Raw genomic sequence first — 19,173 nt, forward strand, 5'->3', positions numbered from 1 at the left:
AGATCTCTAATACACTGACCATTTGGTTTGCTATTGAGGACAGTGTTGCTATTGAGGACAGTGTTGCTATTGAGGACAGTGACAGACACTGAGGTTGGTGCTGTTTTAATACAGCATCTTAACAACAGGAGTTGGTTGTTGGATGGTTCTGGCCTGCTATGGCTATCATGTCTTTCCTTGCCTGCCTTAACAGCTCTTGTGTTGTGTCTCAGTTCTTTCTCCGAGTGACTGGCAGTCAGCAATGCGAATGTCCCCGCATGTCCAGTTTGACCAGAGTCCCAGGCGTGTCTTTAACCACTAGGCTGTGTGTTGTGACCAGACAGACAACATTTAATGAACCCCAGCTGACCGACGACCCATCCCTGGCCTTCAGTGTGTAGGGGTCAAAGGTGAGAGGTCAGAGTGAGTGACTGTATGTTTGTCTGTCAGCTGGTCATTGTAGATAGATGATGCTACTTCACTGCAGGACCAGAACAACCCGTTTATCCTTACTGAACCTACATATTGAGAGCATGCAGCCATCTCCAGCATATAAAAATATCAGAATAATAATCCATACAATGCATTATATTTATATATTTATTATATAAATATAATCAGTCAAAATAGTAATAATCCATATCGAACAGCCCATCCACATTGAATCGAGGTGAAACTTAACCATTAGGTTTGTGGACGTGTTTACGTTTTCTCTGCCTGAGTTGGTTATCCAGCGGTACGGACATTTATTGACAAGACGTCAAACAACAGTCGAGTTTCAACAAAGGAATCCTGATTGAATTCTGTTCAATTTAAAACCAAAAAGGTGCAAAAATCTTTTTGCCAAGAAAGAAACAAAAGTAAAACTACAACATGGCAATAAACAATGAAAACAACAACACATTACTTTTCATTTTGAAACGCTGAAGCTCAAACCAACATTCATTTTATTAGATATTTGTGCAAGAAGTAAATAAGCCAATAAAAACAGACAAGGTCAGCTGGGTGTGCTCCTCCAATGAGGAGGCTTATCAGAAAGTCACATGACACATTCCCTAAACAGACGTCCATTCACGTCTCGAGTGCTACAAAGGAGACCAACACAAGGAAAAGGTGGTTGTCACTAGTTACCACAGTCACAAAGTCATAAGCCCCACCCATTTCAACAAATGATCTTCTTAAAATGGGATTTTAAACCTAACCCTAACCTTAATCACACTGCTAACCTTATGCCTAACCTCAAATTAAGAATAAAAAGGTCATTTGTGTTTACATGCATTTTATAGCCAATATTTACTTTGTGGCTCTGGTAATTAGTGGAAACCGGAAAAGGTCCTATAGACGGGTTGGTTGTTTAGCAACAAAACGCGCGCGTGCGCAACTATGGGGCAGAACAGACGGGGTTGGCTTAGATTGTTGATAACATGTAAACTATATTTTGTCCCTATTGTTTTTTGAAAACTTAAATATATTTGCACAATGAGCACGTGTTGTCTCTCAAATACATCGTTACAGTTGTTGGTTAGCTAGCTAGCAAATTTTTGCCATATTAGCATAGATGTGACATCAGTCAAAACAAGACATTGTATCAAGAACAAGATAAAACTTGCTGAAACGAACCACCTACGATTCCCCACATGGCATCTTCTTGTCATTGTTGCTAGCTATCTGGCCATCCAGAACCACAACACATGAAATCTTCTTGTCATTGTTGCTAGCTATCTGGCCATCCAGAACCACAACACATGGCATCTTCTTGTCATTGTTGCTAGCTATCTGGCCATCCAGAACCACAACACATGGAATCTTCTTGTCATTGTTGCTAGCTATCTGGCCATCCAGAACCACAACACATGGCATCTTCTTGTCATTGTTGCTAGCTATCTGGCCATCCAGAACCACAACACATGGAATCTTCTTGTCATTGTTGCTAGCTATCTGGCCATCCAGAACCACAACACATGGAATCTTCTTGTCATTGTTGCTAGCTATCTGGCCATCCAGAACCACAACACATGGAATCTTCTTGTTATTGTTGCTAGCTATCTGGCCATCCAGAACCACAACACATGGAATCTTCTTGTCATTGTTGCTAGCTATCTGGCCATCCAGAACCACAACACATGGAATCTTGTCATTGTTGCTAGCTATCTGGCCATCCAGAACCACAACACATGGAATCTTCTTGTCATTGTTGCTAGCTATCTGGCCATCCAGAACCACAACACATGGACTTCTGCCCCTTTGAAGCATGCCCATAGTGTTCATGACGTTGTCAGCTAACCCATCTATTCCGAAAAAAGTAAATTAATAAAGAAACCAAAGGTCTTTTATACTATAGGACCAAATTGAACACAGAAAAGTGGGTGTGTCCATGAAAAAGGCCCTTCTGTTTAGAAACACGGAACCAAGAAACCGCCTCGCGTCTCAACACGTTGGACCCAAGAACGTGTCGGACGCTAGGCGAAATGGAGCGAAGAGTGGAAACACTACGGTTTTTCAACCAGGCCATGTGCAAAGAAATTAATCTGAACAATCTCTCCCATGTCTCTCTCTCTCTCTCTCTCTCTCCCATTCATTCTCTGTCTGAATTGAATGAATGTTATACCTCTGGGAAAGGCCTTGGTCTGAGGGTTTAGACCAGATCCGTTCCTCTGGGTTTAGAAAGTGCTGGAAACAGTATCAAGTCTACGCTGTTAGTCGACTATGTGCATCTTTATTGGTTGGTTTTACAAAAGTGGTCCCCACTAATACACGAGGTAATAATGACTGTTATCTGTCTTTTCTCTGTGAACCTTATGAGTGTTAGAGCTAGTGATCAGAGTCCATAGGAGAGAACATCACACACACACACACACACACACACACACACACACACACACACACACACACACACACACACACACACACACACACACACACACACACACACACACACACACACACACACACACACACACACACACACACACATATATATATATCCATGTACCTGTATGTAACTATGCTTCGTCAAACATGTCAATCACCACACCAGACAGTATAAACTGGGCTGAGGCCAGGCCAGAGTACCAGTACACAACGTCCATCTTCCTTCTGAAACAGTCAAGTTCCTTATTTCAGCAGAGGCTTTATAAACAGCAGAAATCCACCTGACCTATCATAGTACTACCATCATACCACCTCTCACTACACACTACACCGCAAGCATCCCAAGAATGTCTCTCCAAGCAAGTACAGTTAAGGTTGCAAATGAAGGGTATATTACTGGAAACTTTCACATTTTACCAGTAACCTACCAGATTTTTGGTATCTTTCAAGGATTTTATGTCATTTATCACCAGACATCTGGTGGCCCTTTGGGGTATTTCAGATTATCACGTGTCTGTTATTATCTCTGGCCCTCTCGCTGGCCTTATCACATGTGTCTGTTATTATCTCTGGCCCTCTCGCTGGCCTTATCACATGTCTGTTATTATCTCTGGCCTTATCACATGTCTGTTATTATCTCTGGTCCTCTCACTGGCCTTATCACATGTCTGTTATTATCTCTGGCCTTATCACATGTCTGTTATTATCTCTGGCCTTATCACATGTCTGTTATTATCTCTGGGCCTCTCGCTGGCCTTATCACATGTCTGTTATTATCTCTGGTCCTCTCGCTGGCCTTATCACATGTCTGTTATTATCTCTGGCCTTATCACATGTCTGTTATTATCTCTGGCCTTATCACATGTCTGTTATTATCTCTGGCCTTATCACGTCTGTTATTATCTCTGGCCCTCTCGCTGGCCTTATCACATCTGTTATTATCTCTGGCCCTCTCGCTGGCCTTATCACATGTGAAATATATTAAATAATAATAATATATATATATTTTTTTTAAATATGAAAAAGCTGTAAAACATCATCTTAAATATAAACCATCAATTTAGAGAATAACATTGGCGTTTCAGTATGAAAATATGAAATATCTATAATTTTGTTTTTTACACACTTTCATTTAGTAGACTATGTCAATATGTATTTGTTGTCAATGTTTTGGTGTCACACTGGAGTCAGTTGTAAAGAAAGCCACTAGTTGGCAGAGTTGCAGAGTTCATTTTAAATACTGCCATTGTTGATTAGACGCTTTCTTCATTAATTAGGCAATTTTTTCTTGAACCATATGGTCTATCTACCAGAAACTCATGGACAATATGGACACAGATATAAATACAATTAATACTATATATGAATACCTTTTTTAAAAAGTTATTCAAGTATAAATTACCAAAGTTACGATAGATTGACATACATTTTCTGTTAATTACCAAAATTACTGAAGATTCCGGTAACCTTTTTAAATTACCAGTAGCTTTGCAACCCCAAGTACAGTACACCTCTCCCTAGCCAAGAGCCTGTCTCTGTCTTCCTTTCTGACATCCACCTTTTCCCCCCCATATTTTTATTTTATACAACTTTTTTGGGACTGACATAGTTTTCCTGGACTGCAGAATGTAGAATTTACAGTATCCAGCTTGTTGAAATAGAGAGCCCGACTACAAATGAACTGCTAGCTGGAGCGTTGACTGACAAAGAATTCCATTCAGTGAGGTCAGAGACAGACTTCTACATAGCGGTAGGCCAGCATATCCTGTCTGGTTTCAGCTACACACACAGACAACACGCCCTGTCCATCTCCATTTTCATTCACCTACTCTGCACTAATCCTTCCTGAATCAGTCTAGTGTGAGTCTAATGAGATTGAAGATATTTTAGGGCCCCAGTAAAGGGGTACGGACAATGCTACACACACTTTGGAGAGAAAAATGATCAACAAAGACAACTACTGCACATACAGTATGATTCCAAAGGCAACAGGAATCATTATCCTGATAACAACGGTGACTACCTGGGATTTCCTGAACTAGAAATAAAAAATAACGGCAGACTACCAATGTGTAGTTGCCACAAGATCTGCTCTCCCCTGCATCTGATTACAACTGTATTTTATCCTCCCACAACCGTAGTACAACTTTAATACAACCTTACTACAACCTTATAGCAGTCCACTATATTTAATATACATTATGCTAAATCTCCTGACTGCATGGCCCTTACTTTGAGTCCTGCCCTCTACAATCTACCTGTTCTGTCCACTAGGCCTCTGACCTCTGACCCTGTCCAGTAGTCCTCTCACCCCTCCGACAAACCTGACCCTGTCCTGTCCACTAGGTCTCGGACCTCTGACCCTGTCCACTAGGCCTCTGACCTCTGACCTCTGACCCTGTCCAGTAGTCCTCTCACCCCTCCGACAAACCTGACCCTGTCCTGTCCACTAGGCCTCTGACCTCTGACCCTGTCCACTAGGCCTCTGACCTCTGACCCTGTCCACTAGGCCTCTGACCTCTGACCCTGTCCACTAGGTCTCGGACCTCTGACCCTGTCCACTAGGCCTCTGACCCTGTCCACTAGGCCTCTGACCCTGTCCTGTCCACTAGGCCTCTGACCTCTGACCCTGTCCACTAGGTCTCGGACCTCTGACCCTGTCCACTAGGCCTCTGACCCTGTCCACTAGGCCTCTGACCCTGTCCTGTCCACTAGGCCTCTGACCTCTGACCCTGTCCACTAGGCCTCTGACCTCTGACCCTGTCCACTAGGTCTCGGACCTCTGACCCTGTCCACTAGGTCTCGGACCTCTGACCCTGTCCACTAGGCCTCTGACCCTGTCCAGTAGTCCTCTCACCCCTCCGACTAACCTGACCGTGTCCTGTCCACTAGGCCTTTCACCAACCCAACTAACCTGACCCTGTCCACTAGGCCTCTCACCCCTTCAACTAACTTGACACACTGCTTTGATTGTGAAGCTGAGCTAAGCTGATATCGAGGATGGGGCGGATGTGGATTCCTGTGTGTTTAACCAGCTGAATCTCTGGGTTCCCGTCACACTGATCTCAACACGCAACAATTTCCACTGGAGCATGAACACTGTTACTTAATATGTCTCTAAACAAAAATACAGCGTGACTGTGTGTGTGGGAACTAGAGAGTGAAAGGAAACTGTGCTGGGGGAAGAAATAGGCAGTTGCACATACACTGAGTGTACAAAACATTAAGAACACCTTCTACATATATATATATATATACACACACACACTTAGTTGCGCCCCCATAGACTCTACAAGGTGTCAAAAATGTTCCACAGGAATGCTGGCCCATGTTGACTCCAATGCTTCCTACAGTTGTGTCAAGTTGGCTGGATGTCCTTTGGGTGGTGGACTATTCTTGACACACACAGGAAACTGTTTAGCATGAAAAACCCTGGCAGCGTTCCAGTTCTTCACACAAACCAGTGCGCCTTGCACCTACTGCCTGCCGTACCTGGTCAGTCTAAGTCATGTTATATTTTGAACACTCAGTCTATAAGGCCATGCCATATAGAAGGTAGATAGCGGTTGCCGAGGTTACACTAACTAACTTGCTGCTGAGGTTCTAGTGAGTGTATGAGAGAGGCTGGATGGCTATGGGGTCGTCATGGGTACCTGAACTAGGGGTCAGAGGTTAAATGCTACACTAGTGGGTGTAGCATTATGGGCACTGTAGTCCATATTGGACTGTCTGTCACTGCATATGTGAGAATCTCCCTGAATTCTCTGAATGGCAGGCTGTGCAACTGCAACATCTTAATAGGAAGTGAAAGGTGCTAAAATGACTAGGCTGGTTTGTTAATGGCTCTCTAGAGACACAGCTTCCCCCCCCATCTCTATAGACACAGCTTCACCCCCCATCTCTAGAGACACAGTTTCACCCCCCATCTCTAGAGACACAGTTTCACCCCCCATCTCTAGAGACACAGTTTCACCCCCCATCTCTAGAGACACAGCTTCCCCCCCCCATCTCTATAGACACAGCTTCACCCCCCATCTCTAGAGACACAGCTTCACCCCCCATCTCTAGAGACACAGTTTCACCCCCCATCTCTAGAGACACAGTTTCACCCCCCATCTCTAGAGACACAGTTTCACCCCCCATCTCTAGAGACACAGCTTCACCCCCCATCTCTAGAGACACAGCTTCACCCCCCATCTCTAGAGACACAGTTTCACCCCTCAAATCCACAGTTACACATATGCTGGCTAGATGCTTGTTGTCTAACTATTGGAAAGCAGCCGCCACACCCCTGCCGTGATGCTTTACATTTGCACTAGAAAACTTTACCTGAAAGGTTTTGATTGGTGAGGGGTGTAAGTGTGTGTCGTTGTTTTACTGAATTGTCCCATTTAGGTAGGGGTTAGTCAGTTAGAACAAGACTTAACCAGGGTCTCATTTTGGTTCAATGTGTATGAATGCAAAACCATATATGCAACGGTTTAAATATCTGCTATTTTACCAAGGTGAAGCTCTAGAAGCAAAAAAAAACATTATATCCATCCAGTCCTTGCAAAAAGACTCACACACACACACACACACACACACACACACACACACACACACACACACACACACACACACACACACACACACACACACACACACACACACACACAAACACACACACACTCACACACACACACACACACACACACACACACACACACACACACACACACACACACACACACACACACACACACACACACACACACACACACACACACACACACACACACACACACACACACACACAGAAACTAGCTCTAGAAGACATAGTCAAAGAATGTTATAAAAGAAAAAATGAAGATGCACTGCCGTGGTGTTGATCTGAGAAACCCTGTTTTATTCAAAACAATAAAGCATTTTCAAATCTTATACAGGGTGTCTACTCACTCCCCACCACCGCCACCACCATCCATCTGACTTTACCATCCATCCGTCCATCCGTCCAAGTCACACAACCATCTGTCCATCACCACGGCAATCACCCGCACCCTCCAGGTAGGAGTTCCTCTTAACCACAGATCTAGGATCAGATTCCCCTACACCCACACCTAACACGAACCTTTAGGAGGATCAACTCATCATCTGAACCTACATCAGTGGCTAAAAGCAACTTCTACATACTTCTCCTACTCTGCCACATCTTCTACCACCTAAACACACCTGAACATCTAGTCCAATCAGAGAGCTCAACAGGTGTACCTGCTGGTGGCCCCGCCCCCGGCTCCAAGACCGACCGACACATCTCCACACTGTCTCTCAACCAAACCCCCAACAAGTGGGTGGGACTTGGACATGCCACAGATGTGATTGACAGTGTGGTTGTCCAATGAGGAGCAGAGTCAAGATTATCAGAGCCAATCAGCAGGGAGCGCACTTGTTAAGTAACTGCTACATTTCAGTAAAATGGGGTTTCAGCCATAGAGAATGATAGAGGCCTCTAGTGGCCAAAAGGTCGTATTAGCATGGGTAGCGCCATTGAGGGATTCCAACATTTTAATGTAGTCAACTGGGTGGGACTTCCAACTTCATTGGATGATGCCTCCTGGTGACCCTGTTGGAGTCATGTCCAACTGGGTCATCAGGAGGGACCAGCCAATAGTGAAGATGACAATTGACTACTTTAAAATGGAGATAGCATGGACAGCGCCATTGAGGCTGTCACAGACACTATAATGGCACCGATACAAAGATGAGTCCTCTACCTATCTCTATGGTTTCCGCTCACTGTGTGTTTGTGTGAGTGTGTGTGTTTGTGTGTGCAACCTGGCTGAAAACATAGGTGTATCTGAAATGGCATTCTATTCCCTATATAGTGCACTACTTTTGCTCAGTGCACTATATAGGGAAGAGGGCGCCATTTCATACACAGCTAGAAAGTCATGTCACCCAACTGACTACCTCACCAGATGTGCAAATTGCAAGATTCTCTTAAGTAGAACTCCCAAAACAGGAACCCTGGACATTTAACATGGGATATATCAAATTAACTTATATGACATTTCTATACACACACACGCACGCACGCACGCACACACACACACACACACACACATACACACACGCACACACACACACACACACAAAGAAACACACGCTGCACAGACCACTGAGAATCACTATCGTCTTAGTTTCCTACTCAAATATATTGGCTTCTCTATATCATCAAGGGGAAACATCTATGCAACGAAAGTATTTGGATACATATTAAACGTATATCAACAAGTATGAAATACATACAGTCCTCCCTCACCTCCAGGAGAGTGCCTGTCTGTGTAGGTACTGTATTCCGTGTGTGTCACAGGAGGCTGGTGGGAGGAGCTATAGGAGGACGGGCTCATTGTAATGGCTGGAATGGAAACAATGCAATGTTACCAAACACATCAAACACCTGGAAACAGTGTGTTTGACTCAGTTCTATCTATACCATTCCAGCCATTACAATGAACATGTCCTCCTGTAGCTACCCCCACCAGCCTCCTCTGGTGTGTGTGTACTTACACATACCTACATTCATGCACACTTCCCGTACATACATTATGTATATGACACACTTCAACATTTCTGTGTCTAGAGCGTCTATAACTCTCTCCGTCTCGTCCACAGCATACCTGTACATAGTTCCTGCCTATTCCCATCCTTTGTCCAATCTCCTTTTGGACTTGATTGACATTTTGAGTTCCTTGAAAAGGCAGTAATGTGTCATTTTTTGACCACACCCATATTTTGAAGAGCATGTTCTGATTGGAGGAAAGTGCCTTAACAAAAAAAAACTCTTCTGCTATTATATAGTCCTCTATATTCCTCTGTTTTCTTTCTCACTTTCTTTCCCTCTCCTAACTGGCACTCGCTTCATCACCTGTCACATTCATCCCTGTCAAAGGTCAAGTGACTTTGTGACCCCATGACGTCATCATTACCCTATGAAATCATCATGACCCCTTCACTGTTCTAAAGTGCTGCTGTCACAGAGTTCTACTTCTTCCTCAAGGTAAAATATCAAAAACATACAGTACTGTGTTAATGAAGAGAGACCAACAATAACAATAATAATAATAATAATAATAATAGTTGTGTTATTATCAGTTGGTGAGTGTGACAGGTGTGCAAATGCAAGTGCTTCAAGACAACATACTGTCTCTCTCTAAAGACTCTACAGTGACTCTCTGACTGCGTTCCAAATGGCCCCTATTCCCTATATTGTGCACTACTTTTGACTAGGGCCCATAAGGATAGAGCCTTAGTAAAAGCAGTGCACTATATAGGGAATAGGGGACCATTTGAGACGTAAGCTCTTTCTTTCTGCCATAAAAATGTAAAGGTTGCACCAAGTAAAAATCATCTTCCTTTGAATAATCCCATAGTTCATCAACTCAGTGGGATTGTAATGTATGTATAAAGGAATAACATAAACACTTTACTTAACCACCCTGGATCAAATTATACATACAGTATGTGACCCCTGACCTCAAAGTTTTAGACAATCATTTAAATATATCATTATCAACTCAGAACGTTTCAAGAATAATAACATAATGACTCCACTGTCACCCAAACATAACAAAGGAAGGAAGAGTTCTCTCTTTATGGTGGCCTAGTGGCGCGGCCTGATGACCTCGCCTGGCTGGTCTGGCCCTGCTGGGTGACATCACCTAGCTGAGTGGTCTAGGTGGATGAGTGTCGAGGCATCTGGTGACCCCTTGTTTAGGATTAGATGTGTAGTTCTAACCTTCTGTCAGAGACACACAAAGGTGTTATTATACATCCTCTTCTGTTCATGAGGGTTTCAATTTGTTAAAGTCCTTTTTTACTGTGTTTTATCTAAAGACGTATTGAGTCGCTCGGGATACATGACATCATATCAACTCAGTCTGCCACCATGGCAACGGGTGGCGTGGAGAGTGATTCCGTCCAGACATCCTGAACACTCTCGTCAGTAGTGCCCTCTACCAGGAAGTGATCTCACTCACCGGTCTACATTATGGCAGCTTAGTCATGTCCTAGGCCCTATAGGAAAGCTAACTTACATATTTCATTCAGTTGTCCACCTGCAGCCATCAAATGACCAGAGAGGTATCAAGCAGCGCTCTTGCATGCCACAAACCCACCATTAAAACATGTACTATACTTCACAAAACCCCTTGCCCAGAGATTTGTTGAAAAACCCCTAAGCAATTGCACCGTTTGCTCGTTTACGTAATGCCGAACGCATCTACTACAATGTTATTTTAACATGGAATTAATGTAAGGTGATAACATGGGTCAAATTTAGCCTACAGTAATCCGGATAGAAAATATAAACAAGAAACAAATCTAAAACAAAGTAGTTCAAATAAAACATTTATGAGGGCATCCTTTCTTTTTTTCATCTCTCCTCCAATCCCTATTTGAATTTACAGTCTTGTTTTAATCTCCTGCCTTCACTACTTGCCTATATTTGACCTGCCTTCGATGCTGATTTTTACCTCCTGAGTGATAAAGGAAGGTTTGGGTAGAGTCAACTGGGGCACCTCTTCGCTCCTCTCCACCTGACGGCCCTCGGGGGCCGACCACCTCCTCTTGCGGCTCGCCGGCTTGGATGCACCCCTGCTGGATTCTGAATCTCCAGGCTGGCCTCCTTTCAAGTTGGCCTCCCCCCCGACGCCGAACCTCCGTTCCCCATTCTCTGAGGCGAACTGAACACCTTCAACCACCATTCCCCCACTGGAGCCTCTATGGCCCACCCCGTTCTCCTGCTCCCCGTGCCTGGCTAACCCCCTTCCACCCCGGGACGACCTGGAGGGTTTGAGGGGCCCGTGGATGGAGCCCATGTTGCAGCTAGTAGTGATTTCCATGGCCTGGTTCTGGGTCTGCTGGGTCTTCTTCAGTGAACCGTTCCTCAGGTTCTTCAGGGTGAGGGAGATGCAGACGTCCCCCACTGAGAGCTTGGTGCAGGGTAGTTCTAACAGCTGAGTGGTCCGGTCCGGGCAGCACGACGACCAGCCCTGGCCGAATACGAAGAAGGGATACTCCACCTGCACCTCCACACTCACCTGGGGGAGAGAGGGGAGAGATAATAAAAGAGATTGAGAGTGTGGGAGTAAATGGTACATATAGGGACAGATATAAATTTGTACATCAGACCACAGGAGGAGAAGGCGACACATAGGGGCATAGGACAGCTGGACACACTAATGTTAGAGGGACACATAGTCTGCTGATCCTAATAAGGGCAAACATACCGAAGAGCACACCAAGCTAAACATAAGTACGAAGGCCAAAGACATAGGCCCATAGGATAGATAGACATATATTATTTTTAGGACAAGAAGGGGTCCTGCCACTATTATAACCTAACTGAAAGCAGATATGGGCGTTATTGGGCGAGAACAAGCAGGAAGCTTAAACTAAAAGATAATGGTGGCAGATGGACTAAGGGAAGGAACTTCATTTGCATGTGGGATGGACTCATTTGATGTATGTGTATAAGAACAGAGCCAGTGCTTATGGAAGTTGGTCTTTTCCGCGGACTGACATGGCTTCTGATATTTTGTATTAAAAGCCTATATTGAATTCACAAGTTCTTGTAAGTGTTATATTTGTAATACGATTTTCCACGACAAGAGGAGAGGGGGGTGAGATGGAGAGAGAGAGAACAGACAGGAGAAAAACAAGTTAAACATCAGACATCATATACATAAACTCAGAGAAGAAACCATCTCAAGGAAACATCAGTAAACCACAGAAGACGAGAAGAGTGAAAAGACAGCAATGCTCAGATGCTGACCTTGTTTCAGAGACAGAGACAGGAGGAATGGAGTTAGGCCAGAGAACGAGAGAGAGACATAAGGAGAGAGAAAGAACGAGAGAACGAGAGAAAGAGAGAAAGAGAGAGAGAGAACGAGAGAAAGAGAGAAAGAGAGAGAGAGAGAGAAAGAGACAGACAGACAGACAGACAGACAGACAGACAGAGAGATCGAGAGAGGCAGAGAGAGAGAGAGAGAGACAGAGAGGGACAGGGGGGGTGAGGGGGAGAGAGAGAGGGGAGGGAGATAACGAGACAGAGAGAGAGACAGAGAGAGAGAGAGTGAGAGAGAGAGAGAGACAGAGAGAGAGAGAGAGAGAGAGAAAGAGAGAGAGAGAGAGAGAGAGAGAGAGAGAGAGAGAGAGAGAGAGAGAGAGAGGGCTCAAACAAAACCCCCAAAATGGAAAAAGCTGATCCATAATATGGATTAAACGTGATATAAATACATTGTGTTCTTGATGTAAACATTTCATTTCATTCTAGGCACAGGTCTAAGCCCTTAGATCGCAATATCTACTAAGCTAACATGGAATTGTTATAAGATGGGCATAAAATGGATCATTTAGCCATTTGATTAAGCATTTTTGGACCCCTGTAGGTATATACAATTATTTGATGAAACATTTGGTCTTACTGCTTTAGCCCATAGAAAGGCATTGAATAACACATTTGTACATGGCAAAACAGACAGTCAAAAAAGGAATAATAAGGAATAAGGTATGTCTGTCCTATATCTGAGAGATACAGATGTCGGATCTTAACTTGATCACTCTTTTGTCGCAGAGATTTTTTCCTGCTGCATCAAAATGTGCAGTTCTCTTTCTCTCCGTGCGTTGCGGGGGCAGTCGAGTCATTGGGATCAGAGCTTTCTATCAAAATCATTCTCTTTATCTCTCTCTCTCTATCTCACACTCTCTCTCTCTCTCTCTTTCTCTCTCTCACTTTCTCTCTCTCACTTTCTCTCTCTCTCTCGCTCTCTCGCTCCCCTCCCCCTCGTACAAAATGGATCTGAAATGCAGCCATACACATCAACACTTAATAACACAGGTTAAAAGGTGCTAACTATAGCCTACTGTCACCTATCAACACTAATCATATAGGAGACAACACCTAAACTATAGCCTACTGTCACCTATCAACACTAATCATAATCAGATGTAAAGACAATATTAAATTGAGAATAGTGAGGTAGACTATAGAATTGAGTGCAAATGGCGCATGAATGGCACATTTACAATATGGACAGTCCAGGTATATTTTATCCCCGATCTTGAAAATATATGACCATACCAGACAATTTCATATACAGTTGTATTTAATGGATTACATAAATGGGAAACTAATGAAAAAAATAACATTATTTTCCATTTATACAAAGTGTCGGGTAAATTGCCACAGTAGAGTTGCTGTGGTAAACAAGAAAATACTTTATTTCAATTTTACTGAATGAAAAAGATAAATCAACCTGTTCAAAAAGGACTACGTTGTTCCCATGACAATAGCAATCAGAGGGGAACACATATTGAAAGACTTTGGTTGCAGGTGGGACTAAGGTGCGGTTATTAGTGGGAACAATAATGGTTGCTATGGAGATGAGCTGTGCGGGTGAATGTAGTTTGTATTGATGGTTTAACGAGACATCAACTGGTGATAATCTAGTGCCCATCGATGGTTACAATTATAGGCCCCATGTTATCTGATGATAATCCAATAGGCTACATTCTGCTACCCGTTAGCCTATCCATTGTCACATAATGAAAGGTGTGGAAACGCATCATAGGCTACTGTTTGTGTTTCCCTGGCTGAGTTGATGAGCTGATTTGGGCCTTATTTCCTTTGTTGAGTCTTGTTTAGTTGGTCAGGACGTGAGCTGGGTGGGCATTCTATGTTATGTGCTTCTATGCTGGGTTCATTGTTATCTAGCCTGATATGGTTCTCAATCAGGGGCAGGTGTTTTACGTTTCCTCTGATTGAGAACCATATTAAGGTAGGCTGTTCTCATTGTTTGTTTGTGGGTGATTGTTGCTGTGTCTGTTTCACCACACGGTACTGTTTCGTTTCGTTTCGTTCGTTTTTTCCTACCTGTTCGTGCGTTCATGTTTTATGTATTCTCAAGTTCAGGTCTGTTAACGTTGTTTATTATTTTGTAGTTTGTTCAAGTGTTTTTTCGTCTTCGTTATTATTATTCAAATTATTATGTATTCAACCCACACTGCATTTTGGTCCGATCCTTGCTCCTCTTCAGACGAGGAGGAAGACGAGCGTTACAGTAGCGGGAAAACACCAGTCTAATGCGCACCACACATGCCAGCGGTTTCATATGACAGAGATGGAAATACATACAAATAATAAATGTTTATGTGTCAATAAATCCCATATGAGATGGGTTGTGTGAAGGATGGTTTTGTTCTCCTTTTAACAAAAATATAGGCCTTATAGAAATAGGACATGTTAATCACAAAACATAGCGTGACTGCTGAATAACAAGAAAACAGGAACTGAGCAGTGTAGCCACCGGCAACTTAGCTCAAACTTCACAACAAACACTTCCGGATATCTGGATCCTGTGTGCTGTGAGGCTGGGACCAGCCTGGGCACCACCGATAGGCTAGCAAGTTTAAACCACGCTAAGCCTCTACTGTGACAGGCCAACTCTAAAGTTGGAACTACATCTGTCACAGTATAAAAGAAGATGTCTGTACTATTTCAGTCAGTTCTCTGCTTTACCCTGCGTGGTGATACAGTGAACCCGTATATACGAGAATTGCATTTACCATTTATCACTTATGTTAAATAAAAATATTTAAAGTATATTCGGTGACTTTGAATCACATTTTATCCTGATACCAGATTCGATTGATGCAACCCTTTACAGTTGCCAATTGGTGATTTGACACGAATATGAAATGTAATTCATTCATTGTGAAAAGATTCATAAAGAGGGGAGATCTAAAATATGTGGATGTGAATGTCTGTCTCTCCCAGCTGACAGCCCCCTTCATCTATTCCAGTAGACTAAACCATTCAGCCTCTGTCCTGAACACATCACCGAACCATCACCATGGCCTGTTCTCTCCCAGATTCATGGTAAAAAGGTGCCTAATTCCAGCCCATATGATAGGCCGACAGTATGCAACGCCCAATCACGGATACCATCCTATATTTGGGCCATGGGGTGGGGACATTCCAATGAGTTGGGCCCAGGGTTGTTGGAACAGAATCTGTTGTAATTAAAAACAGTTTGAGGTATGGTACCCCCCCCCCCCCCCCCCACCCCCAAAAAGGTGACGACTCCTCTGAAACTTGTATGGGTCATAGAGCAAAATAACCAACACCTTTGTGTTGTTTGTGTGAGTCTCCCCTTTCAATGCTTATTAGTTTGTCGCTCAAACAGTTTGGGTTTTACAGATGATTTGATTTGATTTGATTTCTTGTCCGGATCCTCTCATGTGTTGACAAACAGCGCCTTCACAAGCCACAGGTGCAGGCAGCCACTACAAGCCCCGGGTGCAGGCAGCCACTACAAGACACAGGTGCAGGCAGCCACTACAAGCCCCAGGTGCAGGCAGCCACTACAAGCCCCAGGTGCAGGCAGCCACTACAAGCCCCAGGTGCAGGCAGCCACTACAAACCCCAGGTGCAGGCAGCCACTACAAGCCCCTGGTGCAGGCAGCCACTACAAGCCACAGGTGCAGGCAGCCACTACAAGCCCCAGGTGCAGGCAGCCACTACAAGCCCCAGGTGCAGGCAGCAACTACAAGCCCCGGGTGCAGGCAGCCACTACAAGACACAGGTGCAGGCAGCCACTACAAGCCCCGGGTGCAGGCAGCCACTACAAGCCCCAGGTGCAGGCAGCCACTACAAGCCACAGGTGCAGGCAGCCACTACAAGCCCCTGGTGCAGGCAGCCACTACAAGCCCCGGGTGCAGGCAGCAACTACAAGCCCCGGGTGCAGGCAGCCACTACAAGACACAGGTGCAGGCAGCCACTACAAGACACAGGTGCAGGCAGCCACTACAAGCCCCAGGTGCAGGCAGCCACTACAAGACACAGGTGCAGGCAGCCACTACAAGCCCCGGGTGCAGGCAGCCACTACAAGCCCCGGGTGCAGGCAGCCACTACAAGACACAGGTGCAGGCAGCCACTACAAGACACAGGTGCAGGCAGCCACTACAAGACACAGGTGCAGGCAGCCACTACAAGACACAGGTGCAGGCAGCCACTACAAGACACAGGTGCAGGCAGCCACTACAAGACACAGGTGCAGGCAGCCACTACAAGACACAGGTGCAGGCAGCCACTACAAGCCCCAGGTGCAGGCAGCCACTACAAGCCCCAGGTGCAGGCAGCCACTACAAGACACAGGTGCAGGCAGCCACTACAAGACACAGGTGCAGGCAGCCACTACAAGACACAGGTGCAGGCAGCCACTACAAGACACAGGTGCAGGCAGCCACTACAAGCCCCAGGTGCAGGCAGCCACTACAAGCCCCAGGTGCAGGCAGCCACTACAAGACACAGGTGCAGGCAGCCACTACAAGACACAGGTGCAGGCAGCCACTACAAGACACAGGTGCAGGCAGCCACTACAAGACACAGGTGCAGGCAGCCACTACAAGACACAGGTGCAGGCAGCCACTACAAGACACAGTTGCAGGCTTTATATCGGTGGAAAGAGAGGCTTGAGTTGCAGCCACTACAAGACACAGTAAGTCTCTAGTATAAACACACAGGGAGTTATTCAATAATCGATTGACGTGCGCAGGCACTGGTTATCACCTCTGCCCACTTGTGAATATCAATGTTATATTGATGCACAAACATGATTAGAGTTTGTTTGTTATTTATGAAGTTATATAAACAAAAGCGTTCTCTTACCTGAGCGCGGTGCTCGCCCACGGAGAACTGTACGATGGCGAAGTTGGAGGTGTGGCTGTCGTCGATGCGTTCTACGGTGGACGAGTCTATCTTCAGCTCGCTGCTGATCTCAGCGCTCTGGATGAAGTCGTCCGTCTTCAGGTCCTCCACATGCTTCAGCTCCCCGTCCGCCAGCTGGATGATGGAGCCCTTGATAAAGTAGGCGGGCAGCGAGGAGCCTGAGGGGGCCGAGGAGGTGGCTGAGGAGGGGGCCTGGGGGGTTGGGACCACCGGGAGGTGTAGCTGGGCCTGGACCATGCTCCCCCCTGCACCAGCAGGGTGGGACAGAGGAGGATAGGGGGCCGGGACCTCAAATAGATGCTCCTCTCTGGGGTTAGTGGTGGCGGCGACGTAGGCGTGGGGGAGTGTGGCAGGGAAGGGCTGTGGTTGGCTTGTGGTGGCTATGTGGGCAGTATGGCCAGCCTCCAGGCTGGTGACCCCGGCCCCACTGACGGGGATGATGATAGGTTGAGACCCTGAGGCCCCTGGGATGAGCAGGTGCTGGGACAGACTGGTGTGGTACTGTTGCCCCCCTGCACCCCCAGACAGATAGCCGATGATGGGCTGCCCACCTGGGCCAGCCTGGTAGAAGTTGGCGGAGAGTTGGCCTAGGGAGAGGGGCGATGCATCGCTGGCGTTGTGTGTGGGCTGGATGACTGTGTGAGTGTGGGGGGACAGGGAGCTGACGGCTGCCTTAAGACTCTCCACATTGAGCGCAGAGGGAAAGGTGAACGTGGAGGAGGTGGAGGAAGAGGTGCGGTACACAGGTTTACCCAGGAGGAGGCTGCCTTTCTCTGGGTGCAAGGCAGAGGAGAGGGGTAGTCTTTCGGGACTCTGGTGGTCTTGTCCTCCGTGACTGTTGGGGACGAGCATGAGAGAGGTCCGTAGCCCTGAGGCATCATGGGAGGTATAGGTCTCATAGTGATGGTGGGAGCTCTGCTGCTGGTGGAGCTGGTGATGAGAGGAAGAGGAGGAAGAAGAGGAGGATGAGGATGGGGCTCCTTTGCTTTCCTTCCTCTCAAAGCGGCCCCTCTTCTCCAGCTCTCCATTGTGCAGCTCTCTGGGCCGGCCCTCCTCTCTCTTAGTCAGGGGCCCCTCGGAGCCGGAGCCTGCATACTGTACTCGCATCTGGGAGCCCCCGCTGAAGGCCAGGGTGTGGTGGGGGTCATGGTGCAGGTGGTGGGTCCCTCCGTGGGGCAAGGGGGCAGTCCGGGGGGCCACGCTCTGAGAGGAACCAGAGAGCTGGACGTACTGGGGGCCAGTGTCCGATACAGCCAGGCCTGGGGGTAGGGACTGGGGTGGGGGGCGACCCAAACCCACAGAGTGGTGCTGGTCCAGCTTGGAGGTGATGGTGGTGTTGGGGTAGGGGTCAGGGTGGGAGCGTTGGGATGTGGAGGTGGGTAGAAGGGGGGGCTGGGAGGAGAGGTAGCCAGCGTAGGGGCCTGTAAAAGGGGAACTGATAAACTGAAGGTTGTGGGGAAGCTGGGTGTAGTGGATGGTCCCCCCTGGTTGGGACAGAGGAGAGCTGTACATGGCAGGTAGCGATGCGGTCACCACTCTGGACTGATGTGATG

At 46.2% G+C, this 19,173-nt stretch overlaps 1 protein-coding gene across 1 annotated transcript in view; it reads right to left on the bottom strand.

The window, feature by feature from the left end:
* Window positions 1-886: 886 nt before the first annotated feature.
* LOC129830768 (ataxin-1-like) overlaps window positions 887-19,173 on the bottom strand; it is a 19,427-nt gene continuing 1,140 nt past the window's right edge. The window contains exons 1-2 of the mRNA XM_055893469.1: window positions 17,561-19,173; window positions 887-11,930 (exon numbers count right to left, since the gene is read on the bottom strand). The exon at window positions 17,561-19,173 is cut by the window's right edge and continues 1,140 nt beyond it. Coding sequence (XP_055749444.1) covers window positions 11,322-11,930; window positions 17,561-19,173 — 2,222 coding nt within the window. The 3' untranslated portion in view covers window positions 887-11,321. The remainder of the gene's footprint in view (window positions 11,931-17,560) is intronic.

Source organism: Salvelinus fontinalis, chromosome 32 (assembly GCF_029448725.1).
Source record: "Salvelinus fontinalis isolate EN_2023a chromosome 32, ASM2944872v1, whole genome shotgun sequence".
Classification (NCBI taxonomy): Eukaryota; Metazoa; Chordata; class Actinopteri; order Salmoniformes; family Salmonidae; genus Salvelinus; species Salvelinus fontinalis.